The 20000-nt window shown below is 45.1% G+C and overlaps 1 protein-coding gene across 1 annotated transcript in view; it reads left to right on the forward strand.

Annotated features, from left to right (window-relative positions):
• The window catches only part of LOC109900466 (teneurin-3), a 383528-nt gene that overhangs the window by 312514 nt on the left and 51014 nt on the right, over positions 1–20000 (forward strand). The window contains exons 14-20 of the mRNA XM_031828225.1: positions 86–112; positions 1255–1263; positions 3066–3212; positions 4498–4717; positions 11231–11350; positions 15714–15846; positions 16065–16193. Of these exons, the coding sequence (XP_031684085.1) occupies positions 86–112; positions 1255–1263; positions 3066–3212; positions 4498–4717; positions 11231–11350; positions 15714–15846; positions 16065–16193 (785 nt within the window). The remainder of the gene's footprint in view (positions 1–85; positions 113–1254; positions 1264–3065; positions 3213–4497; positions 4718–11230; positions 11351–15713; positions 15847–16064; positions 16194–20000) is intronic.

Here is a 20000-nt window from a genome sequence, read left to right on the forward strand (position 1 = left end):
AAATAGTCTGCCCTGTTTTTTTTCTCCTCTCCTTAACCGCTCGCTCCCCCCCCCTTTTTCTCTCTCTCCTTTTTTCTCTTTCAAGCTCACAATCCGGATATTAGAGTCAAAGGTACTGTGGTCTCTCTTTCTTCTGCCCCCCCCCCCCCCCATCGTGCTGTGTGGTACATGTGACCGGCCATAAGATTCCCAGTAACCCTCTTCTCTCTCTTTCTTCTGCCCCCCCCCCCCCCCCCCATCGTGCTGTGTGGTACATGTGACCGGCCATAAGATTCCCAGTAACCCTCTTCTCTCTCTTTCTTTTCATCTCTTTTTTTGAATCTCTGATTCTGATTCATTGATGTAATTGATTCATTGATTCAGGCTTCTATTGTTGTCACTGTGACTATGTGTTTTCTCATGTCTTCATGTCTTGATACTGTGGGGTAAATCCAATATCATGTCCTCTCTCTTGGAGCATGGGAGGATCTTCGGTAACTACCAGGCATGGTAGAACTGGGGGTGTTTTTTTTGCCCACATAACCCACCAACCACTGCTCTCGAACGCCCCCGCGTTGGGCACCGGGCGAGGCCACAAACGTTCCAGCGGCCCGATAGAATAACATTGAAATAACGTCATCTAAGCTCAAGCAGCTGACTAGGCATTTTGTTCTTAACGCAGAGATGTTATCCCGGATGCTTTGCCTCAATGCTTTTGGTACACGTGTCAGTGATTTCTTTTGTTCGTTTTTTTGCTTTCCCCAAATTGACAGTGAAGAAAGGCACCTTAAAATGTCCAAACAACGTGAATATATGTTTATTTGTTAATAAATTGATGGTGTTTTACTAGCACCATCAATGCCTTTTGGAGACCTTTAAGAGATATGGACTACTTCTTTAACCTTCGACCTTCCAACAGAACTATCTCCACCGCACACAGGGTGATCTCTCCGTATCAGTCTCTCTCTCGCGCTCTGTCTTTCCTTCTCTGTATCCCACTGTCTTCCAACAGTATGTCCACGGAATCCTGCCTCCTCCCTCCTCTCCCTTCCTCTCTCTCTCTCTCTCTCTCTCTCTCTCTCTCTCTCTCTCTCTGTCTCTCTCTCTGTCTCTCTCTCTGTCTCTCTCTCTCTGTCTCTCTCTCTCTCTCTCTTTCCTTTATGTGTTTGTCAGTCGGTCTGCAACCCCCTTCACAGAGACTGAAGTACTGAGTTTTTTTTGTTCATTTTTCTTTCCCAAATTTTTCTCCTTTTCCTTGGCCCCCCCTAATCGCAGGATTTAAAGGTAATTCATACAAAAGCCCCAGGGAGATTGTCATGAACAATCACTCTCTGCTCTCCTGTTTTACCCACTCTCTCTCTCTCTCTCTCTCTCCTCTCTCTCTCTCTCTCCTCTCTCTCTCTCTCTCTCTCTCTCTCCCCTCTCTCTCTCTCTCTCTCTCTCTCTCTCTCTCTCTCTCTCTCTCCTCTCTCTCTCTCTCTCTCTCTCTCTCTCCTCTCTCTCTCTCCTCTCTCTCTCTCTCTCCTCTCTCTCTCTCTCTCTCTCTGTCTCTCTGTCTCTGTCTCTGTCTCTCTCTCTCTTGTCTTGAAGCACGGCGTAAACGTGTCTTTGTACCAGTCTCTCACTGTTTTTTGTGGTCCTTTTTCTGGTTATCTCCATTCTTGTCTGTCTTAAAACCTGTTTCCAACACACACTCACACACACACACACACACACAAACACACGCATACTGTACACACATACACAAACACACTGTCTGCCATTTTGTTTGGAATTCCCAAAACTCAAACACACACAAACACACATACCTACACACACACACACACACACACACACACACACACACACATACACACACACACACACCTACACACACACACACACCTACACACACACACACGCAACCTACACACCACTGACCACCCTTCACACCTGGTTCTTCCGTTTTGTTGGAAAATCCTTGTTGGTCCTGTTTCCATGCATCCGCGGCCTGTATGACCTCCTTACTGTCTAGCCTAGTCGCTGGGCTGCTTTCACTTCCTCCTGGGCTTTGCTTCTATATTATTACAATTGTATTATTCTCTTGTTTGTTATTATTCTGTGTAAAGGAATGTGACCGAGGCATAAAGTATAGCTGTGGAGGCAGGGACTCAAGCCAGAGCCCTCCCTATACTTTGTGTCCCTATTATATTGTAGCTTCACATGGATGTGCCAATAGCTACTACTGTCAAAAACTGAGGAAGGCAGAGGAAAAACGATTTAGAGCTTTCGTTTTGGGTTCTTTGACTTCTGATTCTGTTTAATTTGGGCTATTTTGGGACATTGTCGTTTTCAAATCTCCCTGAAATTAATGACACGTTATATTTTGGCTTCTTCTTTTGTAATGTATGGTGCATTTTGATTCCTTTTGCTCTCTACTCAATTTCCATGTCCAACAGTTGTATTTCTGACATCCTCTCTTACTTGATTTAATTAAGGCCAAATTCATATTTTCTTTCAAATTCTTCAACGGTTAACGAGGTTAACGAATGGTTCTTCACGAGGCTTCTATCGTTCATGTGAAATTACAGCATCTGTGCATTTCACAGGCCTGTCTAACCGTCTGATGTCACACTGTCGGGTTATATGTTAAGTTCACCAGAAACCTTTTCATTTTGGTTGGTTATCTACCTGTTAATCTGAATCTGTTTATGTTGATTGTTCATTTGTTTGTTCTCATCGAAAAACTGAGAGGGGGGGGGGGGGGGGGGGGATCTCCTCAAAAAAGGAGGACACAGTCACGCATGTGTTCACACACAATCCTGAATCACAGAGAAGCACCTACATACAGACACACCACGATGTTGATATGGGATACACAAGTGCACTCACTCACTCTCCCTCCCTTATTCTCACCTATGCATGCACACACACACACACACACACACACACACACACACACACACACACACACACACACACACACACACACAAACACACACACACACATGCACCATCAGCCACACACACTCCCCCTTCCCTATCCACACATAACCCTCCTATGTGTGTGGGTCTGTATTAACTCTCCATGCTCTGGTCTGCTACAGAGGGCTGCCCAGGCCTGTGTAACAACAATGGTCGCTGTACCCTGGACCAGAACGGTTGGCACTGCGTCTGCCAGTCCGGGTGGCGTGGGGCGGGATGCGACGTCGCCATGGAGACCCTCTGCACCGACGGCAAGGATAACGAAGGAGGTGAGACATGTCGAAGAGAACTTTATTGTCCATTATGTTTTCACAAAATGGACATTTGTCTTTGGCTCTGGGTTACATTACGTTATATGCCAGACATTTTCATTAGAAGTCACTTCCAGTACAGGGAGTTCATACATTGGAACTGTGTGTATTGTGTGTGATCCTTGCTGGGATGAACCCACAACCACATTATATGTGGATCTCTCCACTCTTTAAAGCTCCACCAGGAAAGGCGGTGGCGTCACCGCTATAGAGGCCTGTTAAATAAAGAAATAGAAGAAGGAACAAGTCACGTCCTGATTAGTTTTGGAAGAGGGGGATGAGGGAGGGGTGGAGGAGTGACGAGATAGGGTTGCATCAATCGCGGCGGCAAGGTTTTTATCACCCCCCCCCCCCCCCCCCCCCCCCCCCCCGCCCGGTGGTAGCTGGTTGCCAGATGTACACCGAGCTTTTAATAACCTAACAAAAACGAATATCAGCCTTTCATGAGCTCCACGTCCTACCTCCCTCCTTTCTTTCACTGCTCTTTTCCCTCTCCTCCTCTCCCCCTCTTCTCCTCTCCTCCTCTCCCCCTTTCCTGTGGACGTCACCTGTGGGAGACGGAGCAAATCTCATTCCCACACAAAGGCCTTCGGAAAACAGCCGGCAGGCAGGAAGTAGTAGAGAGAACTCTTTCTCCTTTATTTCTCTCTCTTTCTCTCTGTCCCTCTCCACTTTCCTTCTTTCTCACTCACTCACACTTTCTTTCACACGCTTTCTTTATCTTCCACTCTCTGTCTCGCACTCTCTCCTTCTCGCTCGCTCGCTCTCGCACTCTCCCTCTCGCTTTCTCTCGCTCTCTTTGCTCCCTCTCTCTTGCTCTGTCTCTTTCTCTCCCTCCCTCACTAACCTATCTAACGGTGAGACTCCAACAGTATATTTAGCCTACAGTTATCCCATCCAAGGCACCAGTCAGGATGGAGGAACCAGGCCGTTTGTCACCACAGCCAGGGGTTAGAGGTCGACTAATAACTTCGAACAACTGGGCCTGCTATTCACTCTCACAGGAACACGGCCAATCCCATTCTGAAAGCCCAACCGAATACAGCCACTTATAACAAAACAAACCTTTGACCACCTTGACAAAAAGAGCCACTGGAGGTAGATTTGTTTTTAACTTGGTTAAAAGTATTTTGTTAGTGAGTTCACTGTATATGGTTCCTTTAGAGTTATCAGAGAGAATCTGATCTGGATCGCATTCCTTACTCCTCTTGTTTGCCTCTTCGTAACGCTCTATCTCTCTCAGACGGCCTGGTTGACTGTATGGACCCAGACTGTTGCCTCCAGACATCCTGTCAGACCCAGCCGTACTGCCGCGGCTCCCCGGACCCCTCTGACATCATCAGTCAGAGCCCGTCCAGCCTGATGCCCCAGCATGCCGCACGCTCCTTCTACCAACGCATCCGCTTCCTGGTTGGACCAGAGGGCAGCCACGTCATCACCGGGGACAACCCCTTCAACAAGAGGTGAGCATTCTCATTTCACCTTTATTTGAACAGGTTAGTGTGTGTGTGTGTGTGTGTGTGTGTGTGTGTGTGTGGTGTGTGTGTGTGTGTGTGTGTGTGTGTGTGTGTGTGTGTGTGTGTGTGTGTGTGTGTGTGTGTGTGTGTGTGTGTGTGTGTGTGTGTGTGTGTGTGTGCGTGCGTGCGGAGGGCTGTGGCGGTCATGACATCAGATGGTTATTGTCATGCAAAAGACTGATTTCATCAAGTAATCATATTCACCCACCAGACTATTCTCAATTGAATTTTGTCTTTACTAATGTGTCAAATTTGTTGTGATTTAAAATGGCCCATTATCAAAGGGGCAGGAACGGGGGCAGGGGGAAAAAATGCATCCCATTCACACTTTAATAATTCAATGGAGACCGCTTTTCTGATGGTTAGTTACTTCAACCATGCTACTCCGGTTATTTCACCCCAGGCATCAACAACTGTTTGAGGAGCATGCAGACTCTTGCTGAGCAACAGCTGATATTCCGCCCAAACTCTGTATGCCATCTCCAACCCTGTTCCTGCAGCTACCCAGTGCTTCATTTGGGAAACCAAGTGAAATCTGTTCTTGAACATCGATAGTAACATGTTTTCACAACGAAACATATTTCATTAAACTGTTGCGCTGAGAAAGGTATGAAGGGGAGAGAGGAGGACATGGATATGCATGGTTCCGTATCTAAATGTAATGTCAGCCTATTAATTATGAAAATTAAAAAAAAGGCCCAATAACTAGGCTATTCAAAATCAAATACAAATTCACTATACTTGTAGGCTAACTGTAAGCTGCCCTGCACAATCAGTGAACCAACAGCATGGCCTAGGCCTATACGTTCTCTCCCAGACTCACGGATAGAACGTTTGGAGCGTAGCATAAGGTAACCAGTCCATCCAATATGCATAATAATACAGTCCACACTGAAAGGCGATTTACTAGACGTTGTTTAATTTTGGAGTATAGGCTAGACCAATTATGTAGCAAAGACATCTGATTATAATCAGTTTAGTTTGATGTTTTTCTGCCATGTTTAATATGCGGTAGGCTATGTATTGTATAACAGCACAAGGGCTTGGGCTCATAGGCCTTTGAATGTGCTTCAGCTCTAATATGCGTATGGTTGTTTTGAATGAATCACCTTAGAAATCTCTGTCCAGTTCATTGTGTAAGGCTTTGAAACAACATCCACAACGACCACGTTTTCCACTCAGTTTCAACCTGCTGTTGAACTTCTGAGTTTTAAAATCACTGTACTGTTTTGATGATAAGTGTTTGACGTGATTTCTCGATTGCGTTTGGTTTGAGGGACAATAGAGATCTGAGTACCAGGCCATTAGCGACCTGATGGTCGTTAGCGAGTTGGGTGCTACCAACGCATGTCCAGAGTACAAGACCATACCATGGCAATTGGTGTGTGTGGGGGGGGGTTGCCTTGGTAACATCCAGCCAGGTGGATACAGTGTGATCTATAACAATGTTGTCTATAACCATGAAAGTTTGTTTCTCCATACTGGACAACAACATGAGTCATATACCATGACCAGCTTCAGTTGTGGTCATTCTCAAAGGTCTTACGACTGTTTAAACTTGAACGTTGCTTTAATTCAGTCCAGAGTACCGTGCATGTTTGTGATTGTTCACAATCACAGTTGATCTAGAACTAAATCGATTTCAATAAGAGCAGGACTAACCAGCCGGTAGAGATTAGCTTATGTTTAGAAAACACACCGCGATAACAGAGCTAAATAGAGATGCTAAACACGGTGCTCGCTGGGGAGAACAGAACAGTCTGATCATCTGATAAAGCAGGAAGAAGTGTGGAGAGATGAGAGGACGGAACCAACAAATAAGGAGAGAGAGAGAGAGGTGGACAGAGAGAGATGGAGAAAGACCGAGAGATGGAGAGAGAGAGAAAGAGAGAGCGAGAGAGATGGAGAGAGAGGGAGATAGAAAAAGAAATGGAGAAAGACAGAGACATGGGGAGAGAGAGAGAGAGAGAGAGAGAGAGAGACACAGAAATATGGAGTGAGAAAGAGAGAGGGATGGAGAGCAAAAGAAAGATAGATATATGGAGATAAAGGGAGAGAGTCAAGTTCACATCTGTCCCGTGTTAGACCCACCTATCCGGGGGCTTTGTTTAGCCAGTAGTGCTAACACAGAGCATGTGCCTGAACATTTCCTTTAGCCTCTGCCAGCCAGCCAGCCATCCAAAACACACACACACACACAGGATCCACAGTAATCCCCAACCAAACAACAGCTCCTCAGCATCAACATGTGAACAAACAAGGCTCTCGCAGACCCGCTCTGCCTCTCCTCCTCCTCATCCATCTCTTCTTCTCCTCCTCCGTCTGTGTGTATTGACATGCCACTCTCCGTCAACAGAGATAGAGAGCTCGTCGTTTAGCAGGAAATGACACTCGAGCGAGAGACTGGAATAGAGATATTATTCAGGGTGGCAATTCATTCAAAAGAGACATACTCAAAAAAGTACAGATGTAGGATCTTCATTTGAGCCAGTTTGATACAGCAGGAAAACAATCCTGCATCAACAGGAAATGTGAATATACAATTAATGGACATTTTTGTAGGGGTCGATACATTTTTTGTAAAGGAAAATCAAGTCTGAAATTTCAAAGTGGAAATTGCAAACTTCAGAATCCTTTTTAAACCTCAAACACACTACTAGTTCTACATTTCCTGTATTGCAGTAAAGTTATCCTGCAACATGGTGATCAAATTAAGACCCTACATCTGTAGTCTGTGATTTTTTGCATTGCGGCGCAGAGCAGACATCCTGTAAGTGACTGTCTGCAGCACAACAAGGACAGGAAGAGCAAACACCTGTTTACACCTACATTATTATTGACTTCTCCAAACCTCCAATTGAAATAGTCTCACTGCTTTAAAAGCAGGCACTACCAAGGCTTTCTGCCAAGGTTATTGGATAAAAACATGTCGGACCCCTTTGTGTGTCTCAACTTCCTACACTAGAGCTTTATTTTCCTTTGTCTGCCATAATAGTTTAACAGTACAATGGCAGAACATTTTCATTTCAGAGTTTGTTTAAATGCAATCCATTGGCTCCCTTATACAGGTTATATAGTTACTGGGAATGAGGAGTCTGAATACACTGTGAAGAATGTTATTATTCCTCTTTATGGATCGTGACGGGCCAAATTAGGCATGTGGCCACGAACCCTTCACTACTTTATGTGGTGGCTCACACACACACACACATCTGAATTTAGATAAGACCACTTCTTTGCCACGCTTCAGCAAACTCTAGAAGAGGGAGACGAGCGATGGAGCTTAAAGGTGCAGTATATTAAGTAGGAAGACCGACCCCCAACCTCTCTCTTGTGTTAGGTCCTTCCCTCAGTGTTTTTATATTGCACACAGATTTCAAGCGGATTAACGCTCGGGGACTAGTTGGTCTTGGCTCTGTCGACTCCCCTTATGGCCCTGTTCTGTGTAGTGATGTTGTGGTCTCGTGGTCAAGGGCCCGGTTAATTGGTCCTCTGACTGGGGTTAGCAGGGTTGAGGGTTCAAATCCCAGGTGCCGGGTCACAGCTGTGGAGCCCCGGGGGCGAGCTGAAGCGGTATCCTTGAATGACTTTGGTGAGAGGCCAGCTGGCGGCTAGAGACTAATCTGTCTGATAAGAACTACATGGAGGACATCCTGGACTGTGGTGTCCAGCCCAGTGTTTAAAAACTCAGGGTAAAAGACAACATCCTCAATTCTGACAGCAGACATGGACGTAACAATCAATGCCAGTACAACATGTACAAATATAATTTAGAGAAAAAGGTCACAGAGGTGACAGTGACAGTGGCACTTTCTAACTCCAAGCCACATTCCATGACATGCAACCATGTAAAAAAGGAAATATCACCCGTCAGTTACTGAGGCGCTGCCTGTTGCCTACAGCAACCTTTGTCATTCTTATTATGCGAGGGAGAGAGAGAGATGTGTGCCAGTGGGAGGGGAAAGGTTATGGGTTAACTAAAGGTGTTATTTCGTCATGTACCAGAGTAATGATAATACCCGAGTAATGATAGTACCCAAGTAATGATAGCACCAGAGTAATGATAATACCCGAGTAATGATAATACCCGAGTAATGATAATATCATCATAATGCTAGTACCAGACTAATGATAGCACCAGAGTAATGATAGTATCAGCATAATGCTAGTACCAGACAAATGATAGCACCAGAGTAATAATAATACCAGAGTAATGATAGTGCCAGAGTAATGATAGTATCAGCATAATGATAGCACCAGAGTAATGATAGTATCAGAGTAATGATAGTATCAGCATAATGCTAGTACCAGACTAATGATAGCACCAGAGTAATGATAGTACCAGAGTAACGATAGTACCAGCGTAATGATTGTACCAGAGGAATGTTTGTACCAGAGTAATGATAGTACCAGAGTAATGCTAATACCAGAGGAATGATAGTACCAGAGTAATGATAGTACCAGAGGAATGATAGTTCCAGAGTAATGATAATACCAGAGGAATGTTAGTACCATAGGAATGATAGTACCAGCGTAATGTTAGTACCAGAGTAATGATAATACCAGAGGAATCATAGTACCAGAGTAGTGATAATACCAGAGGAATGATAGTACCAGCGTAATGATAGTACCAGAGTAATGATAGTACCAGAGTAATGATAATACCAGAGGAATGTTAGTACCAGAGTAATGATAGTACCAGAGGAATGATAGTACCAGCGTAATGTTAGTACCAGAGTAATGATAATACCAGAGTAATGATACTACCAGAGAAATTATAGTACCAGATGAATGATAGTACCAGAGGAATGATAGTACCAGAGGAATGATAGTACCAGAGGAATGAAAATACCAACGTAATGTTAGTACCAGAGTAATGATAATACCAGCGTAATGTTAGTACCAGAGGAATGATAGTACCAGAGTAATGTTAGTACCAGAGTAATGTTAGTACCAGTGTAATGTTAGTTCAAGAGTAATGATAGTACCAGAGTAATGTTAATACCAGAGTAATGGTAGTACCAGAGGAATGATAGTACCAGAGTAATGTTAGTTCCAGAGTAATGATAGTACCAGAGGAATGGTAGTACCAGAGTAATGATAGTACCAGAGTAATGATAGTACCAGAGGGATGATAGTCCCTTGCAGCGTCTATGCTCTCAGAAACACTCAGACACCTGAACAGTGACAATCGGGTATGCCTGCATCCCAACTGCCACCCTATTTCCTATATAGTGAACCACTTTTGGTCAAAAGTAGTGCACTATATATGGAATAGGGGGCCATTTGGAACACAGCATTGTTTTACGGTGACAGATACCTCCCTAAGCAAATGGAAGGCATAAATTACAGCTACATTAAGGACCCTATTCTCCCCCCCCCCCCCCCCCTCACACACACACACACACACACACACACACACACACACACACACACACACACACACACACACACACACACACACACACACACACACACACACACACACACACATACAGGTATTAATGAGGCGAGGACGCTGGGTAATTTGTAATTTATGGCATGTTTACACTATAGAAGAGGGAGGGGGGGACATCAACTGTACTGTCTGGCATCCTCTCAGACTGTTGCAAAGGATAGTGCTGGAGGAGGAAAAAGTTGTGTGTGTGTCTCTGTCCCTCTCTACAGGGTGATTCAATGCTCCGCTACTGATTAGCACTCAGTGAAAGCTGTAATGACCTGGGAAGGAGAGCTATAAGTAAATCTAGCTACCCTCCCCCTGCACACACACACAGAGTAGCTATCTCCACAGGACCAGACCCATTGATTAAAAACTAATCTAAACGGTCCACCGCTAGCCGGGCCTGGCTAAACAACTTGACTTTTCTCCTCTTTTTTTAATTTTTTTTGCCGCAGAATAAATTTGCCGTGCTGCTGGCCTGTGTATGTGATGGTGGGCAAAGTGTGTGTGTGTGTGTGTGTCCGTGCGTGCGTGTGTGTGCATTTGTGTGTGTGTGCATGTGTTCATCCGTTGGTGCGTGTGTGCTGTGTGTGATTTATTCACTCAGTCCCCTAGTATCGATCAGGCTGATAAGCCTCAGAGGGGAAAGGCCCAGGCATCCCAGCAGCCCTTAAACACACTGTGTTATGTGTGCTAAACAGGGAGATGTAAGCCCACATGAATAACAATATGTGTGTTTGTGTGTGTGGGAGGGGGGGGGGTTTGGATCACGTGTGTTTTGATGCATGCATAGCGGTGATGTGAAAAGGGAATTGGTTATTTGACGTGGCACTGCACAGTGTCATACTGTGGTGTTTATGAATGTGCTGAGTGAAAGTTGTCTAGTGTGTTATTTCCTGTCGGTCCTCTAGCGTGATGTGTATCTCAGGATATCTCTGTCTCCGCGGCGTCCTATAGCTGCAGTGTACAAAATAACAACGTCTCTAAGTAGATCATCTCTACGTGTTGTTTCTCCCCAGCCTGGTGTCCATCATCAGAGGCCAAGTCCTGACGGCAGACGGAACCCCCCTCATAGGAGTCAATGTTACCTTCGTCCACTACCCCGACCACGGATACACCGTCACGCGCAAGGACGGCATGTAGGTCCACGTACACACACACACGCACCACTGACTCTGGTCTTCCTCACCACTGACACCTCATACAGTATTTGATTTATGTTGTGTTTTCAGGACTCGTTGATTGAATCGTTATGTGTGTCTGTGTGTGCATATTTGCGTGAATGTTTTTCCGTGCATCGGTGAGTATGTGAGAGAGAGAAAAGAGAAACCGCAGCACGCTTCTTCTCCTGTCCCTCTACGACTCTGTCTCGTAAATCTCCCAAAATCCTCTCTCTCATGCAAATGTAATCTCAGCAGCTTCCCCCCAATGAAAAAGCACACACTCACAAACACCCCCCCACCCCAAATGAAAACCCTGCGCCATTTAAATGTGAACTGGAGAGCTGTTTAAAATGCATTGGATTTACAAGGGCAGAATCAATTAGCCTGCGTCATTCTAGCGCAGGGCACAGAACACACATACACACACACCTCCACTACACCCTGCCCCCCACTCCCGGTTCCCCGGTGTTATTACAGCGAGTGTTCCTGCAACCCTCCTCGACACCAACCAGGAAATAGGAAACGCAGTCCGAGTCCCAAATAGCACCCTATTCGCTATATAGTGCACTACTTGCTTCCCATAGGGCTCTGGTGAAAAGTAGAGAGCAGTAGATAGGGAATAGGATGCCATTTGGGACAGAGGCGCAATCACTCCCAGGCCCCAGCCCCATCAGGACCTTTTATTACACCACCCGCGCCCAATTAGATTGTAAAGCAGGGGTGTTAAGGGCAAAAGTGCAAGCCGTGATATTTGGTGCTCCCTGCCTCATTGAGAGGAGGCTCTGTGTGATTGCTGGGAGTGTAATAGGTTGAATCTCTAGGGCGAGGCTAAGCTGCTAGATTGCAATAGGTGTGTGATGGCGACCACTGTGGCAAATTGAATACATGATGTTGCACGATGTTCCACACTGCAGGTTGCAATGTATCCAGCCACTATGTCATGCCCCTGTTACTATAGACGGAATAAAATTGAATAATTTATGTTGTTAAACTGAATATACTGCCATGCCACTGCTAAAATTGACTGAATATACTGCCATGCCACTACTAAAATCGCCTGAATATACTGCCATGCCACTGCTAAAATCGACTGAATATACTGCCATGCCACTGCTAAAATCGACTGAATATACTGCCATGCCACTGCTAAAATCGACTGAATATACTGCCATGCCACTGCTAAAATAGACTGAATATACTGCCATGCCACTGCTAAAATCGACTGAATATACTGCCATGCCACTGCTACAATAGCCTGAATATCCTGCCATTGCCACAGCTAAAATCGCCTGAATATACTGCCATGCCACTGCTAAAATCGACTGAATATACTGCCATGCCACTGCTAAAATCGACTGAATATACTGCCATGCCACTGCTAAAATCGACTGAATATACTGCCATGCCACTGCTACAATAGCCTGAATATCCTGCCATTGCCACAGCTAAAATCGCCTGAATATACTGCCATGCCACTGCTAAAATCGACTGAATATACTGCCATGCCACTGCTAAAATAGACTGAATATACTGCCATGCCACTGCTAAAATCGACTGAATATACTGCCATGCCACTGCTACAATAGCCTGAATATCCTGCCATTGCCACAGCTAAAATCGCCTGAATATACTGCCATGCCACTGCTAAAATCGACTGAATATACTGCCATGCCACTGCTAAAATAGACTGAATATACTGCCATGCCACTGCTAAAATCGACTGAATATACTGCCATGCCACTGCTACAATAGACTGAATATACTGCCATTGCCACTGCTAAAATCGCCTGAATATACTGCCATGCCACTGCTAAAATAGACTGAATATACTGCCATGCCACTGCTACAATAGACTAAATATACTGCCATTGCCACTGCTAAAATCGCCTGAATATACTGCCATGGAACTGTCATTACCAAAAGTCAAATGAGTGGATTCTGCTATTTCAGCCATGTCACTGAGCTCTTCAGCACACAGCCATGCAATTGCCGTAGACAAACATGGGCAGTAGAATGGCCTTACTGAAGAGCTCAGTGACTTTCAACGTGGCACCGTCATAGGATGACACCTATCCAACAAGTCAGATTGGCAAATGTCTGCCCTGCTAAAGCTGCCCCGGTCAACTGTAAGCTCTGTTATTGTGAAGTGGACGCATCTTGGAGCAACAACGGCTCAGCCGCGAAGTGGTAGGCCACACAAGCTCACAGAATGGGACCACCGAGTGCTGTGGCGCGTAGCGCGTAAAAATCCAAACTGCCTCTGGAAGCAACGTCAGCACAAGAACTGTTCGTTGGGAGCTTCATGAAATGGGTTTCCATGGCTGAGCAGCCGCACACAAGCCTAAGATCACCATGCACAATACAGAGCGTCAGCTGGAGCAGTGTAAAGCTCGCCGCCATTGGACTCTAAAGCAGTGGGAACGTGTTCTCTGGAGTGATGAATCGCGCTTCACCATCTGGCAGTCGATTCTGGGATTCTGGGTTTGGCGGATGCCAGGAGAATGCTACCTGCCCTAATGCATAATGCAAACTGTAAAGTTTGGTGGAGGAGGAATAATGGGGCTGTTTTTCATGGTTCAGGTTAGGCCTCTTAGTTCCAGTGAAGGGAAATCTTAACGCTACAGCATACAATGACTTTCTATCTAGACGATGCTGGGCTTCCAACTTTGGGGCAACAGTTTGGGGAACTTCCTGTTTCAGCATGACAATGCCCCCGTGCACAAAGTGAGGTCCATACAGAAATGGTTTGTCGAGGTCGGTGAGGAAGAACTTGACTGGCCTTGACCTCAACTCCGTCTAATGCCTGCGAGCCAAGCCTAATCGCCCAACATCAGTGCCCGACCTCACTAATGGTCTTGTGGCTGAATGGAAGCAAGTAACCGCAGCAATGTTCCAACATCTAGTGGAAAGCCTTCCCAGAAGAGTGGAGGCTGTTATCGCAGCAAAGGGGGGACCAACTCCATGCCCATGATTTTGGAATAAGAGGAGCAGGTGTCCACATACTTTTGTGTATTTAGTGTATTTAAGCAGTAAGGCCCAAGGGGGTCCACGCCTAAGGACTGTGCTTAAGGACGACGCATCACGGAGTGCCTGGATTCAGCCATTAGTCGTGGTATATTGGCCAAATACCACAAACCCCGAGGTATACGGTCTCAAACTCCTATGGTATACCGTCTCACATACCACTGCTGTCAGCCAATCAGCATTCTGGGCTGGAACCACCCAGTTTATAAATAACAATATATCTGGTCGTAACAGATTGAATGCTGGTGTCGCTGCTTGTCTGTGCCTCCATGAGTGTGTTCTTTTATCTATGCATTTTCTGTATGTGTTGCGTGTGTGTCTTCACACTTCACCCCACCAGCCCCCTCCAGACACAAAATATAGGACAGGACTTAGGGGACCTTCTCTCTCTTCCACTCGGATGGTTCTCCCTATAGGCCTGCTACATGTTAAAAGACAAAGTCAGCTAGCCAAACGAAGCTCTCTCTCACCACACACACACACACACACACACACACACACACACACACACACACACACACACACACACACACACACACACACACATCCAATAATAATTGGCCCCATCATCTTATTTTCAGTACAGGAGAAAGAACAGAATCATGTTTTGTTCTGAGATAAGTAGTAGAGAGGAAGAGGGAGAGATATAGCAGGAAAGGAGAGAGAAAGAGAGCCTCAGGTTGGACAGACTAGACAGGAGAGACAATTAGAACAGGACAGTCTGATCACCCTTCATCCTCACTCTACCTCCATCAGTGCCAAAGATACAGAGATCTCTGTCTCCAGGGCCCAAGAACAACCCGGAGGAAATGTGTGAACACGCAAAAGGCCCTTTCTACTGTCTGTGTGTGTGGGTTGAAGGGAGGTGTGTGTGTGCCTGTGTGTGTCTGTCCATCTGTCTGTCCGCCTGTCTCTCTGTGTGAATGTACATGCCTGTGTGTTTCTCTCACCACCTCTAACCCCATCTCTCCTCATCTCTCTCCATCTCTCTCCATCTCTCTCCACCTCTCTCCATCTCTCTCCACCTCTCTCCATCTCTAACCCCATCTCTCCTCATCTCTCTCCATCTCTCTCCATCTCTCTCCATCTCTCTCCACCTCTCTCCATCTCTCTCCACCTCTCTCCATCTCTCTCCACCTCTCTCCATCTCTCTCCACCTCTCTCCACCTCTCTCCACCTCTCTCCATCTCTCTCCACCTCTCTCCACCTCTCTCCATCTCTCTCCATCTCTCTCCATCTCGCTCCACCTCTCTCCATCTCTCTCCACCTCTCTCCATCTCTCTCCACCTCTCTCCATCTCTCTCCATCTCTCCAGGTTCGACCTGTTGACCAACGGTGGGGCCAGTCTGACCCTGAGTTTCGAGCGGGCTCCGTTCCTGATACAGTACCGCACCGTGTGGATCCCCTGGAACGTCTTCTATGTCATGGACACCCTGGTCATGAAGAAGGTGAAATATAGTTGATAAAGATATTTCATTAAATGTAATTGTATTGAGTCTTATTGAATTCCATTATATTTCATTTAATCATATTGAATCATATTGAACTGTATTGAATCATATTGAACTGTATTGAATTGTATTGAATCGTGTTACTCATATTGAATTGTATTGACTTGTATTGAATTGTATTGACTCGTCTTCAATCATATTGAATCGTATTGCAGGAGGAGAATGACATCCCCAGCTGTGACCTGAGTGGTTTCATCAGGCCCAGTCCTGTCATCGTGGCCTCTCCCCTCTCTACCTGCTTCAGGTCCTCACCAGAGGATGGGCCCATCATACCTGAGACACAGGTGAGACATACACATCATCATGCACACATTATCATCATCATACACACATTATCATCATACACCCATTATCATCATCATACACACATTATCATCATCGTACACACATTATCATCATCATCGTACACACATGATCATAATCATACACACATCATCATCATACACACATTATCATCATACACACATTATCATCATTGTACATGCATGATCATAATCATACACACATCATACAAACATTATCATCATACACACATTATCATCATACACACATTATCATCATGTATATACATTATCATCATCATACACACATCGCCATCATTGTACATTTATGATCATAATCATACACACATCATACAAACATTATCATCATACACACATGATCATCCTCGTATACACATTATCGTCATATATACATTATCATCATCATTCATACACATCATCATACACATTATCATCATCATACACACATTATCATCATCATGCACACTTTATCATCATCATATATACATTATCATCATCATACACACATCATCATCATACACACATTGTCATCATCATACACTTATTATCATCATCATGCACACTTTATCACCATCATATATAGATTATCATCATATATACACGTTATCATATATACACGTTATCATCGTATATACACATTATCACCACATATAAATATCATCAGCATATATACATTATCATCATCATACACACATTATCATCATCATATACGTACAGGCACGCACACACACACAATCCGAAACCCAGACTAGTTGTACTGAATACACACACTTTTCCACAAACCCGTTGTACCTAAGACTCAAGTGAGGTGACAGAGGAGAAAGGATACCTACAGTACATCAAACACCCACTGTACACACACCTCACAACACGGTCAGCTAGGGTTCGTCCAGTTCACTCAACTTCCAGCTCACTACCCCTCTCCACAGACCCACTCAGTACCCTCATCTGTTCAACTCATCTGTTCAACTCTCCTGTTCAACTCATCTGTTCAACTCATCTGTTCAACTCATCTGTTCAACTCTCCTGTTCAACTCATCTGTTCAACTCATCTGTTCAACTCTCCTGTACAACTTTCCTGTTCAACTCTCCTGTTCAACTCTCCTGTTCAATTCATCTGTTCAACTCTCCTGTTCAACTCATCTGTTCAACTCTCCTGTACTGTACTGTAAATGAGGGAGATGACGTTTATGAATTTCCTGCCTGGGCTGCGGACAGTGGAATTATGACATTAACACGTCATGGTATTTTGCGGGAGTTGTTTGTCCCACAACCAATCAGAATCCAGGATCCAAACAACCTGTTTTTTATGCCCCATAACACCCCACACTGCTTCACCCAGGCTTTACTGGGACCTCAAACAGCCAACTCAGTTGGAACGGGAGGCCTCACAAAAAGCTGAGCCGAACTTCAGTACTTGAAGTATAAAAGCACACCTTTAACAGCCCAGTGAATACAAGGTCTAGCCATTTTCTAACTGTTTGCACAGATGCTCTTTGTTTCTTTGAAAGAGGAGAAGCCTTGGTGAAGAGAGAGAGCATTTAAATCCATGTATAGTCTTTCTAGCTGTGCCAGACAAGGTGTGAGTTGTTACGAGGGTCTCACACGCGCTCACACACGCACACTCATTCGTAGATCAAAACCCAGGCTTTACCATTATGGCAGTATCACAGGCCAATCTGTGCAGAAGAGCATCTTCAGTAAAGCTGATACAGGGGGCCAAACACATGTTTTATCTGCTCCGAATGAGTTCTCTATCTCTCTCTCTATCTCTCTCTCTATCTCCCTATCTCTCTCTCTCTCTCTCTCTCAGCTCTCCTGTGCGGCCAGATATACTTTGATTCCTCTTGGCCCAACTTCTGTCTCCTCTTCTCTGGCACTCCTTCAGTCTAAAGCACTACTTTAATAAGGATGTGTTCTGCACCATCAGCCAATCAATACACACAGACATAAACACACACAGACATAAACACACACAGACATAGACACACACAGACATAAACACACACAGACATAAACACACAGACACACACAGACATAAACACACACAGACATAAACACACACAGACATAAACACACACAGACATAAACACACAGACACACACAGACATAGACACACACAGACATAAACACACACAGACATAAACACACACAGACATAAACACACAGACACACACAGACATAGACACACACAGACATAAACACACACAGACATAAACACACACAGACATAAACACACACAGACATAAACACACACAGACATAAACACACAGACACACACAGACATAGACACACACAGACATAGACACACACAGACATAAACACACACAGACATAGACACACACAGACATAGACAGACATAGACACACACAGACATAAACACACACAGACATAAACACACACAGACACACACAGACATAAACACACACAGATATAAACACACAGACACAAACAGACACACAGACATAAACACACACACAGACATAAACGCACACAGACATACACACAGTAACACAAACACACACTGAGAAACGCAAGCAATCAGACACAGGCACACACATAATACACAGAAACACTCACAGACTCTATCATACACACACAGAGACAGGCACACAGTAACAGTCATCGTGCCCCGGCCCAGCCAGTCCCCAAATGATCCGGTCCTGATTTGAATTAGTTCCGGTTGTTATGAGCAGAACTATAAAGCCTCAGAGCTCATGCAAGGAGAGGCGGATGGTGAAGGAGGTTAACTCTTTATAAAGGAACGCAGGGGTCGGACAGCTATACCCCAGGGGCCTTCACCAGGGGTGTGTGTGTGTGTGTGTGTGGTGAGGAAAAACACAGTAAAAGGAACCCAGCACTAACACAAAGCCGTACCAAAGCAGTAAGTCACAGAGAGTAGCTAACTGGTAACAGACATGTCCACTAAGAGTCATCCTTGCAAGAGAATAGTCTTGCTGAGGAAAGTACTTTGGATTACACACACACACACACACTTGGCTGTTATTTGGCTTGGGATAACACGCGGGATGCACGCACACACACACACACACTTGGCTGTCATGTGGCTTGGGGATAACACGCTATTGTGTGCTCGCTGTTCCACAGAGGAGAAAGAATGGAAGCAGAAGACCAAATAAAGGTTAGCCAAGTGTGTTCAGTTGGAGCACAATGAGACAGTGGTCCTCAGTGTCTGGATGAAACCAACACTCTAAATTCTTCAGGTCCCAGAACCCAGTACGTAGGGGGTCGTTGTTACCGCTGACGGGTTCTATATTAACACAAAGGACCAGAAGAAAACAGTTTAGACAAGGTCACTCTGACGCGCTACACGTGGAACTCACACAGAGGGATGACACTGGAGCACTCGGTCGCCATCGCCTGTGTCAAGCAGAATGAATAAACAGACAAATATAAATAGGCAAATCTAGTTAAGGTTTATATCCCCGGAGAAATACTGTAGAAAAGCTTTTTCCCTCCCCAACCAAATATGGACACGTGGGTGAGACATTTGGCATGACTCTAAAATCTTCCTGCGTGGTGATCTGAGTCGAGATATTCCTTTTAGAGATGTTTACACTATGTGATGTTGGTGCACACCAAATCCAGTCTGAGGTGGTAGCAGGGTGATGGGATTGACTGTAGCCTGCGGTTATTAGCTGAACACACATGCATACCCACACACACACACACACACACACACACACACACACACACACACACACACTGAGCTGCAGCCTTAGCTGTCTGTAACAGTTGATCTGGATACCAACAAGTATAACAGTGTAG

This window comes from Oncorhynchus kisutch, linkage group LG7 (genome assembly GCF_002021735.2).
Source record: "Oncorhynchus kisutch isolate 150728-3 linkage group LG7, Okis_V2, whole genome shotgun sequence".
Taxonomy (NCBI): Eukaryota; Metazoa; Chordata; class Actinopteri; order Salmoniformes; family Salmonidae; genus Oncorhynchus; species Oncorhynchus kisutch.